General features: G+C 38.7%; 1 protein-coding gene across 2 annotated transcripts in view; it reads right to left on the minus strand.

Moving 5' to 3' along the window:
- The window catches only part of UBE2R2 (ubiquitin conjugating enzyme E2 R2), a 254,116-nt gene that overhangs the window by 142,715 nt on the left and 89,755 nt on the right, over positions 1 to 21,646 (minus strand). For both annotated transcript variants that reach the window (XR_009346421.1, XM_059142393.1), the window contains exon 3: positions 12,930 to 13,027. Coding sequence is in view for 1 of the 2 variants with exons in the window: in XM_059142393.1 (XP_058998376.1) it covers positions 12,930 to 13,027 (98 nt within the window). In the remaining variant the exon portion in view is untranslated. The remainder of the gene's footprint in view (positions 1 to 12,929; positions 13,028 to 21,646) is intronic.

Below are 21,646 nucleotides of genomic sequence, written 5' to 3' on the forward strand. Positions count from 1 at the left end.
ATACAAGATTATGACAAAGGCACTTTCACAGACAACCTTCCCATCTAGTTAAAATCCACTTATAATAGACACACACATCCCTTTCTTTTAGGTTAAGAATAACTCCTTGCCCCTCCCAACCAAGATCCTCCTGGATTTCTTCAGTAATTACGTTATAAAATAAAGATTAAAAGAAACTCCTCATTGCCAATGATGGGAAATGGACTGATATAACATCCTAAAAGCAAAAAAATGTGTGTAGAAAATTCCAAAGGGCTGCCACAGAAGAAAACATACATAACCTGTTAGAAAGATAATCAGGATGGGACAAAGTGTGATATAAAAGGGGGGTGGGGGCGGGGGGACAACAACAAAACTTTATTGGTCTAGATCAGCACTGCATAGAACTTTGTGATTTTGTAAATGTATGATCTGTATTATCCAGTATGAATGACCAGCCACCCCATGTGGCCACTGAACACTCTGAAAGGTAGCTTATACAACTGAAGAACTGAATTTTTACATTTAATTTTAATTAATTTACCTATATAGCGACATGTAGTTAGTTAGTGGCCACCGTATTGGAACTGTTAAAATACTATATTAGAAAATATAATTTTTTAAATTGTTAATTATCAAGGTGCATGGGTGGCTCGGATGGGCATCTGCCTTCGGCTCAGGTCATGGTCCCAGGATCCTGGGATCAAGCCCCGCATTCTCCCTCTCCCTCTGCTCCTCTCCTTGCTTGTGCTCTCTCGCTCTGCTGAATAAATAAAATCTTGAATAAAATCATGAATTATCCATTTATCAAAATTATCCATTTATCAAAATAAATCATTTTTTTCCTAATTTATATTCAATTAGCCAACATAGAGTACATCATTAGTTTCAGATGTAGAGTTCAATAATTCGTTAGCTGCATATAACACCCAGTGCCACGAACTCACTTCTAACACCATGTATTTCCACACTGAAATCCATTATACTTTCAGAAATGATGTCAGGTACTACAGTGGACTGTGCAAATAGATGACCCAGTACATTTTCACTTCATCCCTTCCTCTGGACAGCAGGATCTTTTTTGGGGGTGTGGTATGGGGAACCCATTCTGTTGGTTCTGGTGGGGTTAATCTTCCATAGCAGCAGATACACTACCAAGGATTCCATCCATCTAGTCATGAATGGTTTTGGGGGTATGCATATAACCCAAGATGGGCCAATTAGAACCCTAAGAGGAACTATGATGTTCTAATCTAACAGCAGAAAGGCATTTACTTTTTATTCTTGATTAAACTGACAACTGTGAGAATAAGGAAAGTCTAGAGCAGGTGGCCATCTATATATCACAAAGTGGTTAAGACTCTGCCTACTAACAAGGCCAATACAATGCAAGGCAGAATTGAGACTTTATTCTCTAATCAAGATTCCCAATGTAATTCAGATACAAGACCATACTTAAACTTTCCCAACCAGTATATTGTAGATGAGTTATACGTAAATTATTTATTGATTCTTGTAAGCAGTTGGGTAGGTGGGACCTGGGATAACCTGAGCCTCTGCAACGACTTCTAGTCAAAGCATCTCCACAGTTTTTAACACTGTCATCTACAAATACAGTAAATGCAATTTTATCTATGTATCATGACTGGAAAAGGTCTGGAAGTAATGTCATACATAGTTTAAACTGTCCAGCATTTGTACCAAAATAATTTAACACAGACATTATATCCTGTAGCATACTGTAGACAACTCTGCAAGATAAGTATTATTAACCCTATTTTTTAAGTTAAATTTATTTTTGGGGCGCCTGGGTGGCTCGGTGGCTTAAGCCACTGCCTTCGGCTCGGGTCATGATCTTAGGGTCCTGGGATCGAGTCCCGCATCGGGCTCTCTGCTCAGCAGGGAGCCTGCTTCCTCCTCTCTCTCTCTCTCTCTGCCTGCCTCTCTGCCTACTTGTGATCTCTCTCTGTCAAATAAATAAATAAAATCTTTAAAAAAAAAAAAAAAGTTAAATTTATTTTTTAAAAAATAATCTTTACACCCATCGTGGGGCTCAAGCGCAAGACCCCAAGATCAAGAGTCACATACTCTTCTATGTCAGCCAGGCACCAGAAAAGAAAAAATAAACTGCTAAGACAATACTAATAGACTATACAACACAGAACTGAATCCTACAACTATTCCAATGGTTACATTTTTTTTGTCGCCATCTTTTGTTGCTAGTTTAAGTATTTGAAAATCTTTATTCATTTACTGTATTTTTTTCAGATGGAAAAAAGCAGAAGGTGGAAAGGGTTAACAATAGGTGAAAGAAAAGAAAGACCCAATAACAAAAATATCAATATAACAATAAAGAAGTCACTCATGTCTACTGAAGGGATTGGTTTCCTTCAGATCATGAACAGATGGGAAAGGGTTCAGAAAACAACTACATATATTCTTTCTTATTCTCATTCTGTCTATATAAATCCACAGTAACAAATGAACCTTTGGTTTTTAGCAGTAACAGGAGTTGCACTATTTCATTTAGACAATATTGTAGCATTTAGTCATAAATTTCTTGGATTAGCAAAACAGACTTTTGAGACCCCCTCGACAGACTTTTACTTCCTACAAAGAATAACACTATGCCCCTCTCTACTGCATGTTTGGAGGAACAGACGGGTCTGGTTGTCCAAATTAAGCAGTGTAAGAGTTTAACATACCTTAAAATAAAACAGACCTAATCCAGTAACAATTTGGGATAAAAATGAGGAACAAAGGATTCTTACATGTTTTCAATTATTGCACAATACAATTGCCAGGACCACCACCATTCCTGGATTTAGAGATATTCCAAGAAGCCAATGTGCTCCCTCCATCCTTGCTTTAAGCCAGGCAAGGGACTATGGTAAAAGTTTTCAACACAGGGAATCTAGACCAAAATAAAAAAATTCCCAGAAAAGAGAAGTGCAGGCAAAAGGATAGTCAAAAGCACTCCACTTTATATATAGTCTTAATTTTTTTTTCAGTTCGTATTTCTGATCTTTTTAGTTGTCTCACAATCTTTGTTAGATTTGGCTATCCTCTTTTGCATAAAAATAAGTTTGTAGGGCTGCCTGGGTGGCTCAGTTGGTTAAGCAGCTGCCTTTGGCTAGGGTCACTATCCCAGGATTCTGGGATTTGAGTCCTGCAGTGGACTCCTTGCTCTGTGGGGAGCCTGCTTCTCCCTCTGCCTGCCACTCCCCTTGCTGTTCTCTCTCTCTCTTTCTCTGTACCCCCTAACAAACAAATAAATAAAGAATCTTTAAAAAAAAAAAAAAAAAGTTTGTAAATAGTAAAGACACCAAAAGAAAATGAAGATGAATTAATCACATTCACACACACACACACACACACACACACTCTCTCTCTCTCTCTCTCTCTCACACACACAAACACACACACACAGACACGAGGTAAAAAGCAAACTAGAAAGTTGTGCAGTTCCCAGAGCTCAGACATGTTTTAAAAACATCAAAACTAAAGTAGTATTTAAGGGAGATAAGAAATCAGAATTAGGGCACCTGGGAGCTTCTGCCTTTGTCTCAGGTCATAATCCCAGGATCCTGGGATGGAGCCCTGCATTGGGCTCCCTGCTCAGTGGGGAGCCTGCTTCTCCCTCTCCCTCTGCCACTCCCCCTGCTTGTACTCTCTTACTCTATCAAATAAATAAAATCTTAAAAAAAAAGTAATCAAAATTAGACATCTATGACCCAATGAGTAATACCGTTATCTGTCCCTTTTCAACATACAATAGTCAATAAGTTGGGTCTGCACCTACCCGCCCCGACCCCCACTTTGTTATAGTATGCTCGGCACCCAACATGAGGCTTGAACTGATGTGAAGATCAAGAGTCACATGCTCTACTAACTGAACCAGCCAGGTGCCCCTCCACCCCACCTCAACCCCAGTTTTTTAAGCTACTTTGTTAGCTACTATGTTACAAGTATAATTTTAGGAGGGCGGACATAAAACTGGCTCTAGCACAACAAATAAGATCTGGTTTATGAGTCCCCCTGGAAACTAAGCAGGCAGAGTTTAAAATTTTGCAGGATTAAAGGCTGGCATTTTGACTCTTAAAACATACACATACACAGGAAAAGAAATAGAATGACTGATTAAGGTTCTTGGGTTTTACAGGCATACCCTTACTTGATGAAAATTGTCTGTCAACTGTGAAGAAGTGAAGCTCAATGCCTGACTCTTTCACTTAACCCAGGTCAGTTTAATCTCTCATTTATGCCATTTCAAAAGATGGACCCGTAACACCGAAGATGACCCAGTTAAAATTCAGTCCCTATTAAGTATTTCTAAAATGGGAGAGGAATTTAAAGAGGACATCATGGCAAAAAAAAATCTGTTGTGAGAAAATGTGATAATTTTTAAAAGATTTTAAATTTTTACTTATTTGAGTGAGCATATGCACAAAAAGGGAGGGGATGGGGGGAGCAGAGGGACAGGGAGAAGCAGACTCCTTGCTGAGCAAGGAGCCTGTCGCAGCGCTCTATCCCAGGACCCCAGGATCACGACCTGAGCCAAAGTCAGAAATTTAACAGGCGCCCTGAAAATGATTGTTTAATGGGTCATATGGTTATAGTTTTTCTTTATGCCTCTAAAGCATCTAACAAATCTAATACTTCATCCTGTGCAATCCTGGAGCTGCTGCTGACTGACAGATCCCTGAAAACACATGGCAGGAATGAGGGTCTCAGATTAAAATACACAGAAACAGAAAATCAGAAAATTTTAAAAAGAAAATTTTTGAAATACACAGAATATGTATCATATGCACAGAATGAAACCACGAAGTCGAGTGCAGGGGAAATTTTATATATGTATTTCCCAACATATAAATATCAAGGGAGCAATTAATATCATCCTGGCCCCAAATGGGGTTTATAGGAGCCCTAAGAACAACAGCACTGTCGTCATTTCCCCTGACCTTGCCTACTTTGTCACTACGGGGCAGTCCTTAGCTCCCTTCCCTTTTAGGAGGTTGTAGATAAGATCTGTTAGGAAAACATTCTGTCTTACTCCTGACAGATGCTTCTCCATGATGCAGTGGCAAAGACATTACCATGTAACCATTTTTCAAAGGAAAACAAACCTCCACCAAGATGACTTTCCTATTCAAGAGCCTGGAACAGGTATGGCAGATAGTTCTGGTGCCTTAGAGAAAGCAGTTGTGAACTCTGACACCTACAAACATGAAAAGCACCCTCTAGGTTCTGGACACAGCATGGGTGAAGGAAAATTTTCTTTCTTACACCAGGAAGAAGAGGCATGGTATTGTGAACATCAGGCATCTCTACTCTCCCAACTTCACTCTTTCCTAATGCCTACTTAAGACTTCCAATTCCATAAGGACCTCTCACCTGCCTAAACTTAATCCTATGCATCTGGGGCCAGTAGGGCAGTGGCTCTCTTCTTCCAGAAAGTATGCTGGCTTTCTCTACGAAGAGGAAAACTACTGAACCTTTAGTGGATACCAGTTGGCTGATGCTCTGGCTCCCTACAATTGCAGGGGTCTTTTCCCCACTTTTTCCTTTGTCTACTCTCACCACTCACTAGGTTTTGTGATATAAATTGACTTAGGTTCTTCAAGGTAACTGGGATGCTTTACTCTTCTTTGGGTTACAAAAAGTCTTCCATGTAAACGTTTTCTAAATATGTTCATTGAGGTGCTGAATGAAAGACTAGTATAGGTGGTCATGAAGAAGTCTAAACACATGTGAATATGGGGTCACTTTCAGATAACAGTGCTATTTATCAGTCAAGACCCTGCAACAGCCTGTGCTGAACCTTATTCCACCTCCCCTACTGTCCTGCTATAGTAACCCTAAACTGGATGGAGAGCACAGAACCCTTAGTTGGACAATTGCTGAGTCTGTATACAGAGTTTTGCAGCAAAGAATATCAAGGAAAATGCCTAGCACCTCGTATCTTGTCTCTTGGTATTTCAGTGCCATAAACTAGCTTATGGGAAATATGTGCAATCTGCGAGCTGAAGAACCCCTTGCCTCACAATAAGTAACAGAGAAACAAAGAGAAAAGAAGTATTCCACACCTACTCATGAGTTAGTGCTTTTCTGATATTTCAGAGTTCTGGGCACAGTGCGGTATTCCAAGAAGGTGAGGTTCCAATAGTGAACACACAGCACTCTATGTCTCCCTAGAAATACACGAACACCAAACCCTTCATTCATTTCCCAACCCCAAAATCAGCACACTGAAGGAACATCTATGATAACATGAAGCTGAAGATAAAAAAAGGTCTGAGAAGGTAAGTACAGATTCCAGTGCATGGGTAGCTGGCAGGCTCATCTGGTAAAGCATGAGACCCTTGATCTTGGGATTGTGGGCTTCAGCCTCGTTTTGGGTGTAGAGATTAAGTAAAAGAGAGAGAGAGACAGACAGATTCCAATCCAAATAGCTGTTAGTAGATCTGTTTATGAAGATCAAAGGGGCAATCTGAAGTTAACTAGTCCTCACTGTGAAGCCTCTAAACAAAAAAGCGTAAAAGCAGAGAAGACAATCTCTGAGATGAAGTCTAGGAAATAGTTCTAAACTGGGGCTCAAGTGACCTGGGGGCCTAGAGAGAAAAAATGATGCTGGTACCCAAAGTGCCAATTTTAGATAGGCAAATTTAGTATGAAAAGGAGTTTCCTATCCCCAAAGGACTAAATCAAATGAGAAACAGGCCTACCTTCAAAGAAAAGTGTCCAAAAGATTTTAAGCTGAGACAAGGATAATATAGGTATATTTATGCAGGAGAAGTAAAGGTAAAAATCTTGAATTCCTGTGGGTAATGGCAATAGATTATCCATTGAGGCAGCCCGAAAATACAATGGAAAAAAAAAAAAAAAAAAAAAAAAAAACCAAAAACGTTTGGGGCTTTATATTATGAAGAAGGGGGAAGCTTGTTTTCTCAAAGGAGGACAAGCCATGGTAAACATTTGTTTGATTCAGCATTCAACCTCCAAAAACAAGAATCACTAGTACCTTAGAAGCTAACACTTCCTTTTGACTAGGATTACTACTAGCCCTGAAAAATAAGCACCAAGTCAAACTAGAAGGACAACCCTGCATTTTCTGTTCAATTTTTCAATATATCTTCCAAAATACTTACTGCCTTTTTTTTTTTTAAGATTTTATTTATTTGAGAGACACACAGAGAGGGAAAAGAAGCAGGGGGAGTGGGAGAGGGAGAAGCAGGCTTCCCGCTGAGCAGGGAGCCCGATGCGGGGCTCGATCCCAGGAACCCAGAATCATGACCTGAGCAGAAGGCAGATGCTTATTGACTGAGCCACCCAGGTGCCCCATACCTAACTGCCTTTAAATAAACTGTCAGTTTAATTATATTTTGATAATGTGTTTCTTTCGAAAACATGACAGTCTCTTGGAAGAGCTGAGAACTGTGGTAGCTGAACTCTTCCCACCAACAATAAATACAGCAGAATTAATGTCTGTAATATCCTCAAGGAAAGAAAGTATGGCCCTGGCCCTGAAATCTTATGCCCAAACTGCCATTTGAAGTACCATGGCAAAAAACACATATATACACATACCCATACACACAAGTATTTTTATCATTTTTTGTAAAAATTTTTAAAGATTTCATTTATTTGAGAAGGCGGGGGGAGGGAAAGAGAGAAAGAGAGAGAGAAGGAAGAAGTAGTCCAACTCAAGGGTTGATCCCAAGACCTTGAGATCATGACTTGAGCCAAAGGCAGATGTGTAATGACTGAGCCACCCAGGCGTCCCAAGCATATAACATTTTGAACATCTTAAGAATTCAGGGAATATAATGTGGCTCCAAGGAACGTTTTCCTGGAGAAATTACTAATGGACAAATTCAGCCAATTAACAAATCAAAGGGAAGTAAAATAACGGACAGCAAACTGAATTCACTTCACAGTAGGAATGAGAAATTTTAAAAACCAGGTTTATGTTACAAAACAGTCAGACTATAACCCTGACAATAAACAAATATATTTTTTAAAAGATTTATTTGAGAGAGAGATTGAGCAAGTGTGCACACAAGCAGGGAGAAGAGGCCAGGGGGAAAGGGAAAGAATCTCAAGCAGACTCCCTCCTGAGCAGGTGCCCACATGGGGTTTGATCTCATGACCCTGAGCTGAAATCAAGAGTCAGATGCTCAACCAACTGAGCCACCTGAGCTCCCCAATGAACAAATCTATTTTTATTTATTTTACACACACACACACACACACACATTTTGGGGGTTGGGGGGCAAGAATGTGCACGCATGAGTGGGATAGGGAAAGAGAGAGGGAGAGGGACTCTTAAGTAGGCTCTACCCCCAGTGTAGAGGTCCATGTGGGGCTCAATCTCATGACCCTAAGATTGTAACTTAAGCTGAGATCAAGAGCTGGACACTCAACTGACTAAGCCACACAGGTGCCCATATAAATGAGTATTTTTAAAAGTTAGGAAGAAAAGGGGAGGACAGGATGGGAAATAGAATATGTATGCTGATTTCTTTCACTTAGCTCTGTCAATACGGGTTGAGGCTGAAAAATCAAGTAACAGGGTAAGTACAGGTTAAAGGTACAAATAATCAGCTATAACTGTGTGGTATAAGGGATATGAGGGATGAAAAAGTAGAAATAAAATATCCTGTATAGGGGCTCCTGGGTGGCTCAGTGGGTTAAGCCGCTGCCTTCGGCTCAGGTCATGATCTCGGGGTTCTGGGATCAAGTCCCACATCGGGCTCTCTGCTCAGCAGGGAGCCTGCTTCCCTCTCTCTCTCTCTCTGCCTGCCTCTCTGCCTACTTGTGATCTCTCTCTGTCAAATAAATAAATAAAATCTTAAAAAAAAAAATCCTGTATAAAAGAAGTGGTTTTTAATATATTCATGCGCCTGTGGGTATATAAACTATCAGATCAATTCCCCTTTCCAGCCTCCCTTTCCACAATTGCTCTTTACAAAAGGAATGCGTACCTTCTACACATCCCAAATATTCCTTGGGTACAGTGCCCAGAGGTAATGAAACATAAAGTGTATAAAAGAAAAAGAAATTTACATATAAAGCCAACTGTTTTCACTTTCTCAGAAATAATTTTGTTGAAAGTGTAGAATGGGGGCGCCTGGATGTCTCAGTAAGTTGGGCATCTGCCTTTAGCTCAGATCATGATCCTGAGGTCTTGGGATCCGGCCCCGCACTGGGCTCCCTCTGCTTGGTGGGGGGCATGCTTTTCTCTCTCCCACTCCCCCTGCTTGTGTTCCCCATCTCACTGTATTTCTGTCAAATAAATGAATAAAGTCTTTTTAAAAAGTGTAAATGATGTTTAAAGAAAGTATTTTGGATGTGATGTGATGGAGTACAACAAATTCAGATATGTATAGATTGGGGCTGCTAGAATTACATTTTCATTAAAAGGAACTTACTAATTCCATCTCTGATTATTATTAAGAAATGCATTATTATCCCTGAAGGAAAATCCCATTAAAGTAAAGCATAAAGTACAGGGAATATGTGGTAATTCCATATTTCATAGACATTAATACACTTAGAATTCAAAAGCAAGATGATTGCCAAGATGAGGTGTATCAACACATTATTTGAATTGAAAAAGGGACACTTTTTTTCTGATTTAAAAAATATATGAACTAGATGTGTTGAAATCCAAAATATATATATCTATTTTTTCAATTCTAAGTATACTGTATTGAACAAGACACCTAAAGGAATGAGTAATCAACATAATCAACACATAATCAACAGTAATTTGATATGCTTGAACAGATTCTTTGGTATACACTTCCCAGAAAGTGAGAAGAAACGAACTTGGTAAACACTGGTAAGAAATCCTTGTGTAGGGGCACCTGGGTGGCTCAGTGGGTTAAGGCTCTGCCTTCGGCTCAGGTCATGATCTCAGGGTCCTGGGACTGAGCCCCCAGACGGGCTCCCTTCTCAGCAGGGAGCCTGCTCCCCCCCACCTCCCGCCTCTCTCTCTCCGCCTACTAGTCATCTGTCAAATAAATAAATAAAATCTTAAAAAAAGAAAAGAAAAGAAATCCTGTGTAAGTCAAGAAGTTTCCAACTTATCATTTTTAACAAAAGTAGAGTTCCGGGGGCACCTGGGTGGCTCAGGCTCTCTGCTCAGCGGGGATGCCTGGGTGACTCAGTCAGTTAAGTGTCTGTCTTGGGCTCTCAGGTCATGATCCCAGGGTCCTGGGATCAAGCCCCGAATCGGGCTCTCTGCTTGCCTCTCTGCCTACTTGTGATCTCTGTCTAAAAAAAAATCTAAAACGGTTCTAAAATTTTGAAGTTATTTAAAGAGAAAACATCAATAACAAAACCATAATGAGATACCATGTCCTCCACTAGGATGGTTATAATAACACAGATAGTAATAACTGTTAACAAAGATATGCAGAAACAAATTCTCAAACACTGTTGGTAGGCATGTACTATTTAGTGTAGCCATGTTGGAAAACAGTTTGGCAATTCCTCAAAAAGTTAAACAGTGAGTTATCATATGACCCAGCAATTCTATTCCTAGGTATATATCCAAGGGAATAAAAAACGTATATATGCAAAAACTTGTACATAATGTTTATAGCAGCATGATTCATAATAGCCAAAAAATGGAAACAACCCAAAGGTCCACTGAATGAAGAATGGATAAACCAAGGGTGGTACAAGCATTCAATGGAATTATTACTCAGCCAAAAAAAAAAAAGGTATGAAGTACTGATTAATGCTATTACAAAGATGAACCTTAAAAAAATTCTAAGTTAAAGAAGCCAAAATACTACATCTGGAATGACTCTACTCCTACAAAATACCCAAACAGGTAAAATTCTAGAGACAGAAAGTAGACTGGTGTTTTCCTAGGGCTGCAGGTAGAAGGGTGGAGGTGGAGGTTGAGGGATAATGGGAGTATAAATGCTAAGAGATACGAGTTTCTTTAGAGGTGATAAAAATGTTCATGGGGCACTTCAGTGGCTGAGTCAGCTTGGTGTCTGACTCTTGATCTCAGCTCAGGTTTTGATCCTAGGGTCGTGAGTTCAAGCCCTGCATTGGGCTCCACACTGGGCACAGAGCCTAGTTAAAAAAAATTTTTTTTAAAAATGCTCTAAAACTGATTGTGGGGATACTTGTACAGCTTTCTACTTAAAGAACAGTGAATTGTACACATAAAATGGGGAATTGTTGGGTATGGGAATTAAATCACAATAAAATGTTTTTTTTTTTAAAGACAATATATCGCTATGATGATAAATAATTCAGAAGGAATTAAGAGGATTTAGTTTCACTGCCATGTAAAATGTTACTCCATTATCATATGTAAATATGGATTCTTAATCATTGCATCTAATATGTATATTTATGTCATGTATGTTAGTCCTCACACATATGTATACATATATACATATGTATATAGATGCACATATTCTCGGGTGTGTATATTAGTATATATAATGTATATTCATACATTATGTATACACATGAAATTGCAGCTTTATTTCTGACCCAATCTAACACTGTAGTAATTATTTGACTACATTATCTAACAAAACAAATGTCTATCTACCAGATTTAAAATGTACTTCTAATAATTATTAATAATAATATAAAAAGTAAAAGAATACTGAAAGCATAATTGATGTACTGTTTTTAATCAACTATATAATAAACTAGTTCAATAGAGTAATCAGTTTGGTCTTGTCACAGCAATTAAAGTACAGCTTTTTCTTTCAGAAAAATACTATAGGATAAATAAAATATATAGGGCTATCAAACATAAAAATTTCAAGTATTAAGATAAAACTCAGTAGGGATAGTAAAATGGAAATTCAAATGCAAGCAGAAAAAAGGTATTTTTTAACTACTTATATTTGAGATGTTTTAAAAAACTGTACCTAAAAAACAGAACACCAAAATCTGCACCTAAAAACATGCAACAGTGGGAGCGCCTGGCGGGCTTGGTCAGTAGAGAATGCAACTTTTTTTTTTTTTTTAAATTTATTTTCAGTGTTCCAGAATTCATTGTTTATGCACCATACCCAGTGCTCCATAAAACACGTGCCATCCATAATACCTACCACAAGGCTCACCCAACCTCCCACCAGCCTCCCAAAAAGCTCAGTTTGTTTCTCAGAGTGCAAGCATGCAATTCTGTATCTTGGAGCTGTAAATTCAAGCCCCATGTTAGATGTAGAGATTACTCAGAGGAAAAAAAAAAAAAACCTACAAAAACATGCCACAGTGTAGTTTTTCAAAAATTTTTTAAGAGTTGGGTAACCCACTCCTAAACATATAGACCACTACTCTAAACAAATGGTTAAATAACCATCCATTTATACAGACAGTTCAACAGATCAATTAACAGGTGAACAATCTTAATATTGCATTAGAATTAGAATGTAAATTAGAATTAATTAGAATGTAAATACAAATTTTGGGGGGAAAAAGATGGATAATGAAAGGGAATCAAAAGAAATACATAAGCCCTTAAAATCATTAAGAAACATTCATACACATATAAAACAAATAAAATAACAACAGATAATGGAAGCTCTTTCAAACACAGTGAGTATATAAAGTCAATTCAGTTTGTAAAGGCTTGGGTTTTTCTGCAAAATGTATTAAGAATCCTGGATTAAGAAAACAACCAATTCAAACATGGACATCATGAGATCCAAAGATGCAGGATGGAACTTAAGATAATGTAACAGGAAGAATTCAGACTAAGATGCACATAAACAAATGAGTAACAAAAGCAATTACTGCTCTGAAACTATGACTCTTAAAAATGATGCATACATGTTACTTAAAGTTCTAGCAGAAGACAAAACAACCATGTACAAAAAGGAGTCTTCTGTACTTGTTATAAAGATAATATCCAATCTTAAGAACCACTGAAAAACCAGATTATTCCTTATGTAACCCCTTACCTGACATTCTGAGTAGGATTCCACCTTTCAGAGGGCAGTTCTCCACTCTGTGGGTCATCTACAGGCGGATGAAGAATTGAAATGCATACATCTCCGTTCTATGAGACACAAACATTACATTTAGTAAATACTCAAAAATAGGATATAAAAAGGGACATCAGTTCTGCTGAAGTTTCTTTCATTCCTAGAAAATCTGCCTTCTTATCATTAGGGGAGAAAACTATTCTGCTTTTTCTTCATGTTTGCAATCAATGCTGACGAATCTTTTTTAAAGATTTAATATATTTATGTGTGTGTGTGAGAGAGAGAGAGAGCGCCCTAGAGGGAAAAGGGGAGAGAATCCGAAGCAGACTCTACCCCCAATCTAAGAGCCCAATGAGGAACTCAATCCCATGACCATGAGATTATGTCCTGAACCAAAACCAAGAAGAGTCAATCGCTCAATCAACTGAGCCACACAAGCACCCCAACACTGAAGAATTATTAAACATTTTTTATATTATGGGGGCATATGGGTGGCTCAGTCATTAAGTAGCTGCCTTCAAGCTCAGGTCATGATCCCAGGGTCCTGGGATGGAGTCCCGCATCGGGCTCCCTGCTCAGTGGGAAGCCTGCTTCTCCCTCTCCCAATGCTTGTGTTCCCTCTTTAACTTTGTCTCTCTCTGTCAAATAAATAAAATCTTTTAAAAAATCTTTTTGAAAACTCTTTTGTATTATAAGTATTAGTTCTGACCACTCTGTAAGATGTATTTCTTAAAAAAGAAGCAGTATGTTTACAGCACCATCCTTCTAAGAAAAACTCATTTAAAATTGAAAAGGGCACATGGGTGACTCAGTCGGTGGAATGTCTGACTCGATTTTGGCTCAGGTCATAATCTTGGGGTTGTGGAATCAAACCTCACATTGGGCTCTGTGTTCTGCGGCGAGTCTGCTTCTCTCCCTCTCCCTTTGACCTTCATCCCCCATGCCTGACCAATCATGCTCACGTGCTTGTGCTCGCTCTCTAAAATAAATATATCTATAAAATAATAGACATATATAATAACTGAGATTCAGGAGTCTTCAGGAGCAACCATCTTTATTTTCAGACGCATCTGAATCTAAAGTACATAAAAAGAAACAATCCCTCCCAAAATTTGACCTCACTTAAAATCTGTCTAGAGATGCTATAACCACCTTCAATATCCATGGTTTCAATAAGTATGGTTTATATAAACTGAAAATATGCCTCCCAATAACTTAATTTTAATTCCTCCAGAATATGTATAAAACTCCGTACTTTTTTGGGTAAGATTTTATTTATTCATTTATTTATTTGAGAGAGCGAGCGCAAATGAGCACGAGCAGGGAAAGGAGCTGGAGGAGAGGGAAAAGCAGATTCCCTGCTGAAGCAGGGAGCCTGACACGGGGCTTGATTCCAGGACCCTGGGATCATGACCTGAGCTGAAGGCAGATGCTTAACTGACTTAGCCACTCAGGCGCCCTTTGGTTCATAAATTTAAATTATAGGACCTAATCCACATGTACATTTAGTTTAAGTCAAATACATATGGATTGCTTACCATATGCATCACAGATTGTTATTCAATAGAAGAAAGACTAAGATATAGTCACCAATCTTAGCCTAAAATGAAAGATTCAAAATTCTAAATAATTAGAGATATAACTAAAATATAAAAATCTTACATGTACACAACCCAAATTTAGATTTACACAAAAAATACACAACCGTATCAAGATAACAGAACATTTTTAATAAAATACCAAATACTAAATTCTAAAACTTGTTAGATGCTATGAAGAAGGTTTAAAAAAAAACAAAAAAACACAAGAGAAACAAGGAGAAACTTAGGGTATATTTGGATAGAGGACACCTGGCACATGGTGGGAAAGACAAACTAAAGGCTTAGTATTTGAGAAAGCTTTGAGATAGTTCTTGAATAGTAACTACAATTTTAACAACCTAAGAAGGAAATTTAGACATGAGTTAGCCCAGAGAAATAAACCAACATATAAGGGCGCCTGGGTGGTTCAGTGGGTTAAGCCTCTGCCTTCAGCTTGGGTCATGATTTCAGGGTCCTGGGATTGAGCCCCACATCGGTTCTCTGCTCAGCGGGAAGCCTGCTTCCCCCTCTCTCTCTGCCTGCCTCTCTGCCTACTGTGATTTCTCGTCAAATAAATAAATAAAATCTAAAAAACAAAAACAAACAAACAAAAAACAAGAACATCATAAACAGAATATGCTAGGGTAGTTATATTTGTTTTGCACTGCTACTGTAACAAATCACCACACACTTAGTAGTTAAAACAGCAATTTATTGCTTTACACTTTTGTAGGTCAAAATCTGACACTATTCTCACAAGGCTAATTCAATGTGTCAACAGCACTGTGCTCCTCCTTTCTGGAAAAAAATCTCTTTCCTTGTCCTTTCTAAGCTTCTGAAGGCCACCCACACGCCTTTGCTCTTGGGTCTTCCTTCCTCTAATCTTCAAAGCAAGCAATGTTGCATTTCTCTAGGCCTTTCTCCCATAATCACATCTCTCACTCTCATTTCCTGTCTACCTATTCCACTTGAAAGTTACATTGGGCCCACCTGAGTAATCCAGAATAATCTCTTTCTTTTAAGGTCAGCTAATGATTAGCAACTTTAATTTTTCTTTAACATATAAGCTAACATAACACAGGTTCCAGGGATTGGGATGTGGACTCTTCTGAAGGACCATTATTCTACCTACCACAATGGTAAAGAACCCACCTGAAATGAAAAATAGATTATATATAAAAATTAGAACAGAAAAATATGTTACTTTGTTCTGAGTTTATACCTATATACATAAAAATTTCTGAGCAGTGGAATGACATACTAGATTTGTACTCAGAAACAACTTATTAAAAGATGGGCATCTCAATTGATGCAAAGCATTTGACAAAATGCAACACTTTTCCATGATAAAAACACTAAAAAAAATTATAAATAGAAGGGAAGTATCTCAACATTGTAACGGAATTTTAAAAAAGCAACAATGAAAATCAGGGGGGCCTGGGTGGCTCACTGAGTTAAAGCCTCTCTCTGCCTTGGGCTGAGGTCCTGGGATCGAGCCCCACATCAGGCTCTCTGCTTAGCAGGAAGCCTGCTTCCTCCTCTCTCTCTGCCTGTCTCTCTGCCTACTTGTGATCTCTGTCAAATAAATAAATAAAAATCTTAAAACAAAACCCTTACAGCTAGCATTACACTAAATAGTGAAATCTTTCCTCCTAAGATCAAGAACAGGACAAGGGGGGCACCTGGATGGCTCAGTGGATTAAGCCTCTGCCTTTGGCTCAGGTCATGATCTCAGGGTTCTGGGATCAAGCCCCGCATCAGGCTCTCTGCTCTGCAGGGAGCCTGCTTCCTCCTCTCTCTCTCTCTGCCTGACTCTGACTACTTGTGGTCTCTCTCTGTCAAATAAATAAAATCTTTAAAAAAAAAAAAAGAAGAAGAAGAAGAACAGGACAAGGATAATCATTTTTACCACTGCTATGTTTTGTTTTTTTTTAAGATTTTATTTATTTATTTGAAAGACAGAGATCACAAGTAGGCAGAGAGGCAGGCAGAGAGAGAGAGAGAGAGGGGGAAGCAGGCTTCCCGCGGAGCAGGGAGCCCGATGCGGGGCTCGATCCCAGGACCCTGAGATCATGACCCGAGCCAAAGGCAGCAGCCCAAACCACTGAGCCACCCAGGTGCCCCTTACCACTGCTATTTAACACTGCCCTGAAAGTTCCAGCCAGAGCACTAAACAAGAAAAAAAGCAATAAAAGGCACACAAACTGGAAAGGAAGAAATAGAATTATTTCAAAAATGACAAAATTTCAAAGAACTCATATGATAGCTACTAAAGCTAATAAAGAAATTCAGCGAAGTTGTAAGATATAAGATCAAAACTCAAAAATGAGATTTACTTCTCTATACCAGCAATAACCTAAACAGGGTTCATGAAAACAATTCCATTTACAATGGCATCTAAGAGGATAAAATACTGAGGAATAAATCTAACCAAGGAGATGAAAGATCCGTACACAGAGAACTATTAAAACACAGCTCAAAGAATGAAGGACCTAAGTAAACAGAAAAATATCCCCAATTTGATCTACAGATAAAATGAAATCTTCATCAAAATCCTAGCTTCCTGGGGCAACTGGGTGGCTTAGTGGGTTAAGCCTCTGCCTTCAGCTCAGGTCATGATCTCAGGGTCCTGGGTTCAAGCCCCGAAGTCAGTCTTTCTGCTCAGCAGGGAGTAGGGAGCCTGCTCTCCACTTTCTCTGCCTGCCTGTCTACCTGTGACCTCTGTCAAATAAATAAAATCTTTAAAAACAAATCCTAACTGTCCTTTTTCCAGAAATTATAAAACTGATTCTAAAACTTATACAGAAATTTAAGGGATCCACAAAAGCAAAAACAATCTTAAAAAAGAAAAATGGGGTAACTGGGTGGCTCAGTTAGTTAAGAGTTCTGCCTTCAGCTCAGGTCATGATCCCAGACTGGGATGGGGCCCTGAATGGGGCTCCCTGCCCAGCTGGGAGCCTGCTTCTCCCTTTCTTCCTCATTCATTCTCTGTCGCTACCTCTATCTCAGATAAATAAATTTTAAAAATCTAAAATAATAATAATAATAATAATAATAATAATAATAATAATAAAAGAGTAAAGGGAAGTGGGGGTGGCTCAGCTGTTTAGGCGTCTGATTTCAGGGTCCTGTTATCAGGACCCACATCAGGCTCTACACTCAGTGTGGAGTCTGTTTGTCCCTCTGCCCCTCCCCCCGCTCATGCACGCTCTCCCTCTCTCTCAAATAAATAAAATATTTTTTAAAAAGAGTAAAGGGGCGCCTGGGTGGCTCAGTCGTGGAGAGTCTGCCTTCAGCTCATGATCCCAGGGTCCTGGGATCGAGTCCCACATTGGGCTCCTTATTCTGTGGGAAACCTGCTTCTCCTCCCACTCCCCCTGCTTGTGTTCCCTCTCTCGCTGTGTCTTTCTCTGTCAAATAAATAAAATCTTTAAAAAGAAAAAACATTAAAATTAAAATTTAAAAATTTAAAAAAGAGTAAAGTTGGAGAACTCACACTTCCAAATTTCAAAACTTAGTATAAAGCTAAAGCCAACAAGACAGTTTAGTACTGGCTTAATGATAAACTTATAGACCAAAATACTAGAACTAATAAATCCATACATCTACGGTGAAATGATTTTTGACAAGGATCCTACGTCCATTCTATGGGGAAATAAGTCTCTTCAACAAATGATGCTAGGATAACTGAAATTCCAAAAACAGAGGAGTGAAGTTGGATTCATACCTTATATCATGTACAAAATTAACTCAAAATGGAACAAAGATCTAAGAGCTAAAATCATAAAACTCTTTCAAGATTTATTTTTATTATTTTATTTATTTGAGAGAGAGTGAGAGAATGAGAGGGGAGAGGTCAGAGGGAGAAGCAGAGCCCCCGCCAGGCAGGGAGTCTGATGTGGAACTCAATCCCAGGCCTCCAGGACCATGACCTGAGCCAAAGGCAGTCGCCTGACCAACTGAGCCACCCAGGCACCCCATAAAACTCTTTAAAAAACAAAAACAAAAACAAAAACCGAGGGTGCCTGGCTGGCTGAGTTGCTTAAGCAACCACCTCTTGATTTCAGCTCAGGTCATGAAATCCATTCTGGCTTTGGGCTCCTGCTGGGCTTGGAGCCTGCATAAGATTCTCTCTCTCTTCTTCTACTGTCCCTGTCCTCTCCCTCACTAAAACCAAAACAAAACATAGGGGTAAATCTTCATGACCTTCAATATGGCAATGTATTCTTAGATATGACACCAAAAGCATGAGCAACAAAGATAAACTAGACTTCATCAAAATGAAAAGCTTTTATGCAAAGGGCATTTATCAACAAAATTATTTTTAAAAGCCCTACAGATTTGAAGGAAATATCTCCAAGTCATATATCTGATAAGGGTTTAATATCCTTCATTAGACAGAACTCCTGCAACTCAAAGACAAAAAGATAAACCAGCCAATTGAAAAATGGGCAAAGGGTTTGAACAAACATTACTAGTCAGTAGGGAAATTCAAATCAAAATGACAATAAGAAATCACTTAACATCACCTTGTGATGGTTAGAATTAAAACAAAAATTACAAAATAAACATTAGTGAGGATGTGGAGAAACAGAAATCCTCATACATTGTTGGTGGGAATAAGAAATGGTTCATTTGCTATAGAACCGTCTGGTCATTCCTCTAAAAGTAAAACACATAATTACCCATTTGATCTTGTAATTCCACTCCTAGGTATATAAGCAAAAGAAATAAAAAAAGTACTTAAGCAAGACATCTATACACATGGTCACAGCAGCACTATTCACATATCTAAAAGGTGGAGAAGGTCTAAATGTCCATCAATAGATGGATGGATACTATGGATATCATCCAGCTGTTAAGGATAAATGAAGAATTGGGGCCCATGCATGGCTCAGTCAAGTAACCGACTTGTGGTTTCAACTCAGGTCATTATCCAACAGTCCCAAGACTGAGCCCTGCATTTGGCTCTGCGCTTAGTGTGGAGTCAGCTCCAGATTCTCTCTCCTTCTCCTCCAGGTTGCACATCCACCTTCTCTCTCAAATAAATAAAATCTTTTTTTAAAAAAATGAAGTATCGATATACAACATAACATGGAGGAACTTCTAAAACATTAGACTAAGTGAAAGCCAGAGACAAAAGGTCCATATTGTATGATTCTCTCTTTATTTATTTATTTGACAGAGATCACAAGTAGGCAGAGAGGAAGGCAGAGAGAGAGAGGAAGGGAAGCAGGCTCCCTGCCGAGCAGAGAGGCCGATGCGGGGCTCGATCCCAGGACCCTGGGATCATGACCTGAGCTGAAGGCAGAGGCTTAACCCACTGAGCCACCCAGGCGCCCCTGTATGATTCTCTTTTTAGGAAATATCCAGAATATATAAACACACAGAGATAGAAAGTTGGGGACATGGCTGTCAGAGACTAGGACTAGGGTGAAATGGGAATGGAGAAAAACTGTGTTATGAATAAGGTATTTATACAGGAGTGATGGAAATACTTTACAAACAGAGGTGACAACTGAACAACACTGGGACCACATATTAAATGTCACTGAATTAGGTTTACTTTAAATGGTTCATTTTATGTATGTGAATTTTACCTCAATAAATTACTATTATTTATTATAATTATTATTTTTAAAGTATAGGGGAAGTTCTGGGTCTCCATAAATGATCCATTTTTAAGATTTTTATTTATTTGAAAGAAAGCATGCACACAAGTAGGGAGTGGTGGGGGACAGAGGAAGAAGCAGACTCCCCGCTGAGCAGGACTCTGAGATCACCACCTAAGTCAAAGGCAGACAGACACTTAGCTGACTAGAGCCACCCAAGTACCCCCAGACAGTTCTAAATGTAAAATTAAGGCTATCTAGCCTAGGGCCCTTCCAAATCTAATTAAACTGAAATCTCTAGTATTCTTTATTTCTAAAAACTTCTCCGCAGGACTCTGATATGCAGCCAACCTTGGGCATAGCACTGCCAAGGGCAATCTTTTACCTGTACCTTAAATTTAGAGAGACTGGGTAAGATCTGCAAATCCATGAATATAACTACATAAATGTATATTAAATCCTGCTTGTCAAAGACTAATTACAAACCAGAGCCCAGCTCTACAAAAGGACAAATTTGGTGGCCTAAATATTATTATGTTCTCAATACTGGCTAATATACCTATACTTAAATCCTTCAAGTTTGTATACTCTTACAGAGCAAACTAGTGTCCTTATTTAATTTTTTAAAAGAAAAACTATAAGGAAAAATGAAAAATCTAACTAAAAAATAACAAACTCAAACTTTTAATAATGTATATTATTAAATCACATTTGCTAGGTAAAATCTCAACACCCAATCAGAATCAAAATCATCTGGTTTCTGGTGACTTTTTTCACCTTACTCCTTTGTTCATATAAACCAAGATGAAAGTCACACAGAGATTTTGACAGTTCTACAGGAACATTCCACAAACTTTTCCCTAATGATTTAGGACTAAAGAATATTTTTCAAGTCACGTAATGAGTTGTTTTAATGCCAGAAACAAAAAATATATATGTTTTACTGGGTACAAAAGAAAAGTTATGTCAATTTATCTTAGTAGTTAAAACAAACAAAATACAGGTTACCAACTTCTGATCAGCACATAAGAAAGCATTCATATTCATTTGAAGAATCTTTTTTTTTCCAAAGATTTTATTTATTTATTTGAGAGAGATCACAAGTAGGTGGAGAGGCAGGCAGAGAGAGGTGGGAAGTACGCTCCCTCCTCAGGGAGCCTGATTTGGGGCTCGATCCCAGGACCCTGAGATCATGACCTGAGCCAAAGGCAGAGGCTTAAACTGAGCTACCCAGGTGCCCCTCTAAAGAAGAATCTTTAAATGAATTCAAAGAGAAATGTTTTGTTCAGGTCCATTTTTAAAGACCACTGACCAAAATTATGTAAATTTTTAATGTTCATCAAATGCACACTTTTTGTAAGAGTTTATTTATTTGAGAGAGAAAGAGAGAGGGGGGAGGGAAAATGAATGTGGGGGACAGGGTCAGAGGGAGAAGCAGACTCCCCACCAAGCAGGGAGCCTGACGTGGGGCTCAATCCAGGGACTCCAGAATCATGACCTG

This window comes from Mustela lutreola, chromosome 12 (genome assembly GCF_030435805.1).
Source record: "Mustela lutreola isolate mMusLut2 chromosome 12, mMusLut2.pri, whole genome shotgun sequence".
Lineage (NCBI taxonomy): Eukaryota > Metazoa > Chordata > Mammalia > Carnivora > Mustelidae > Mustela > Mustela lutreola.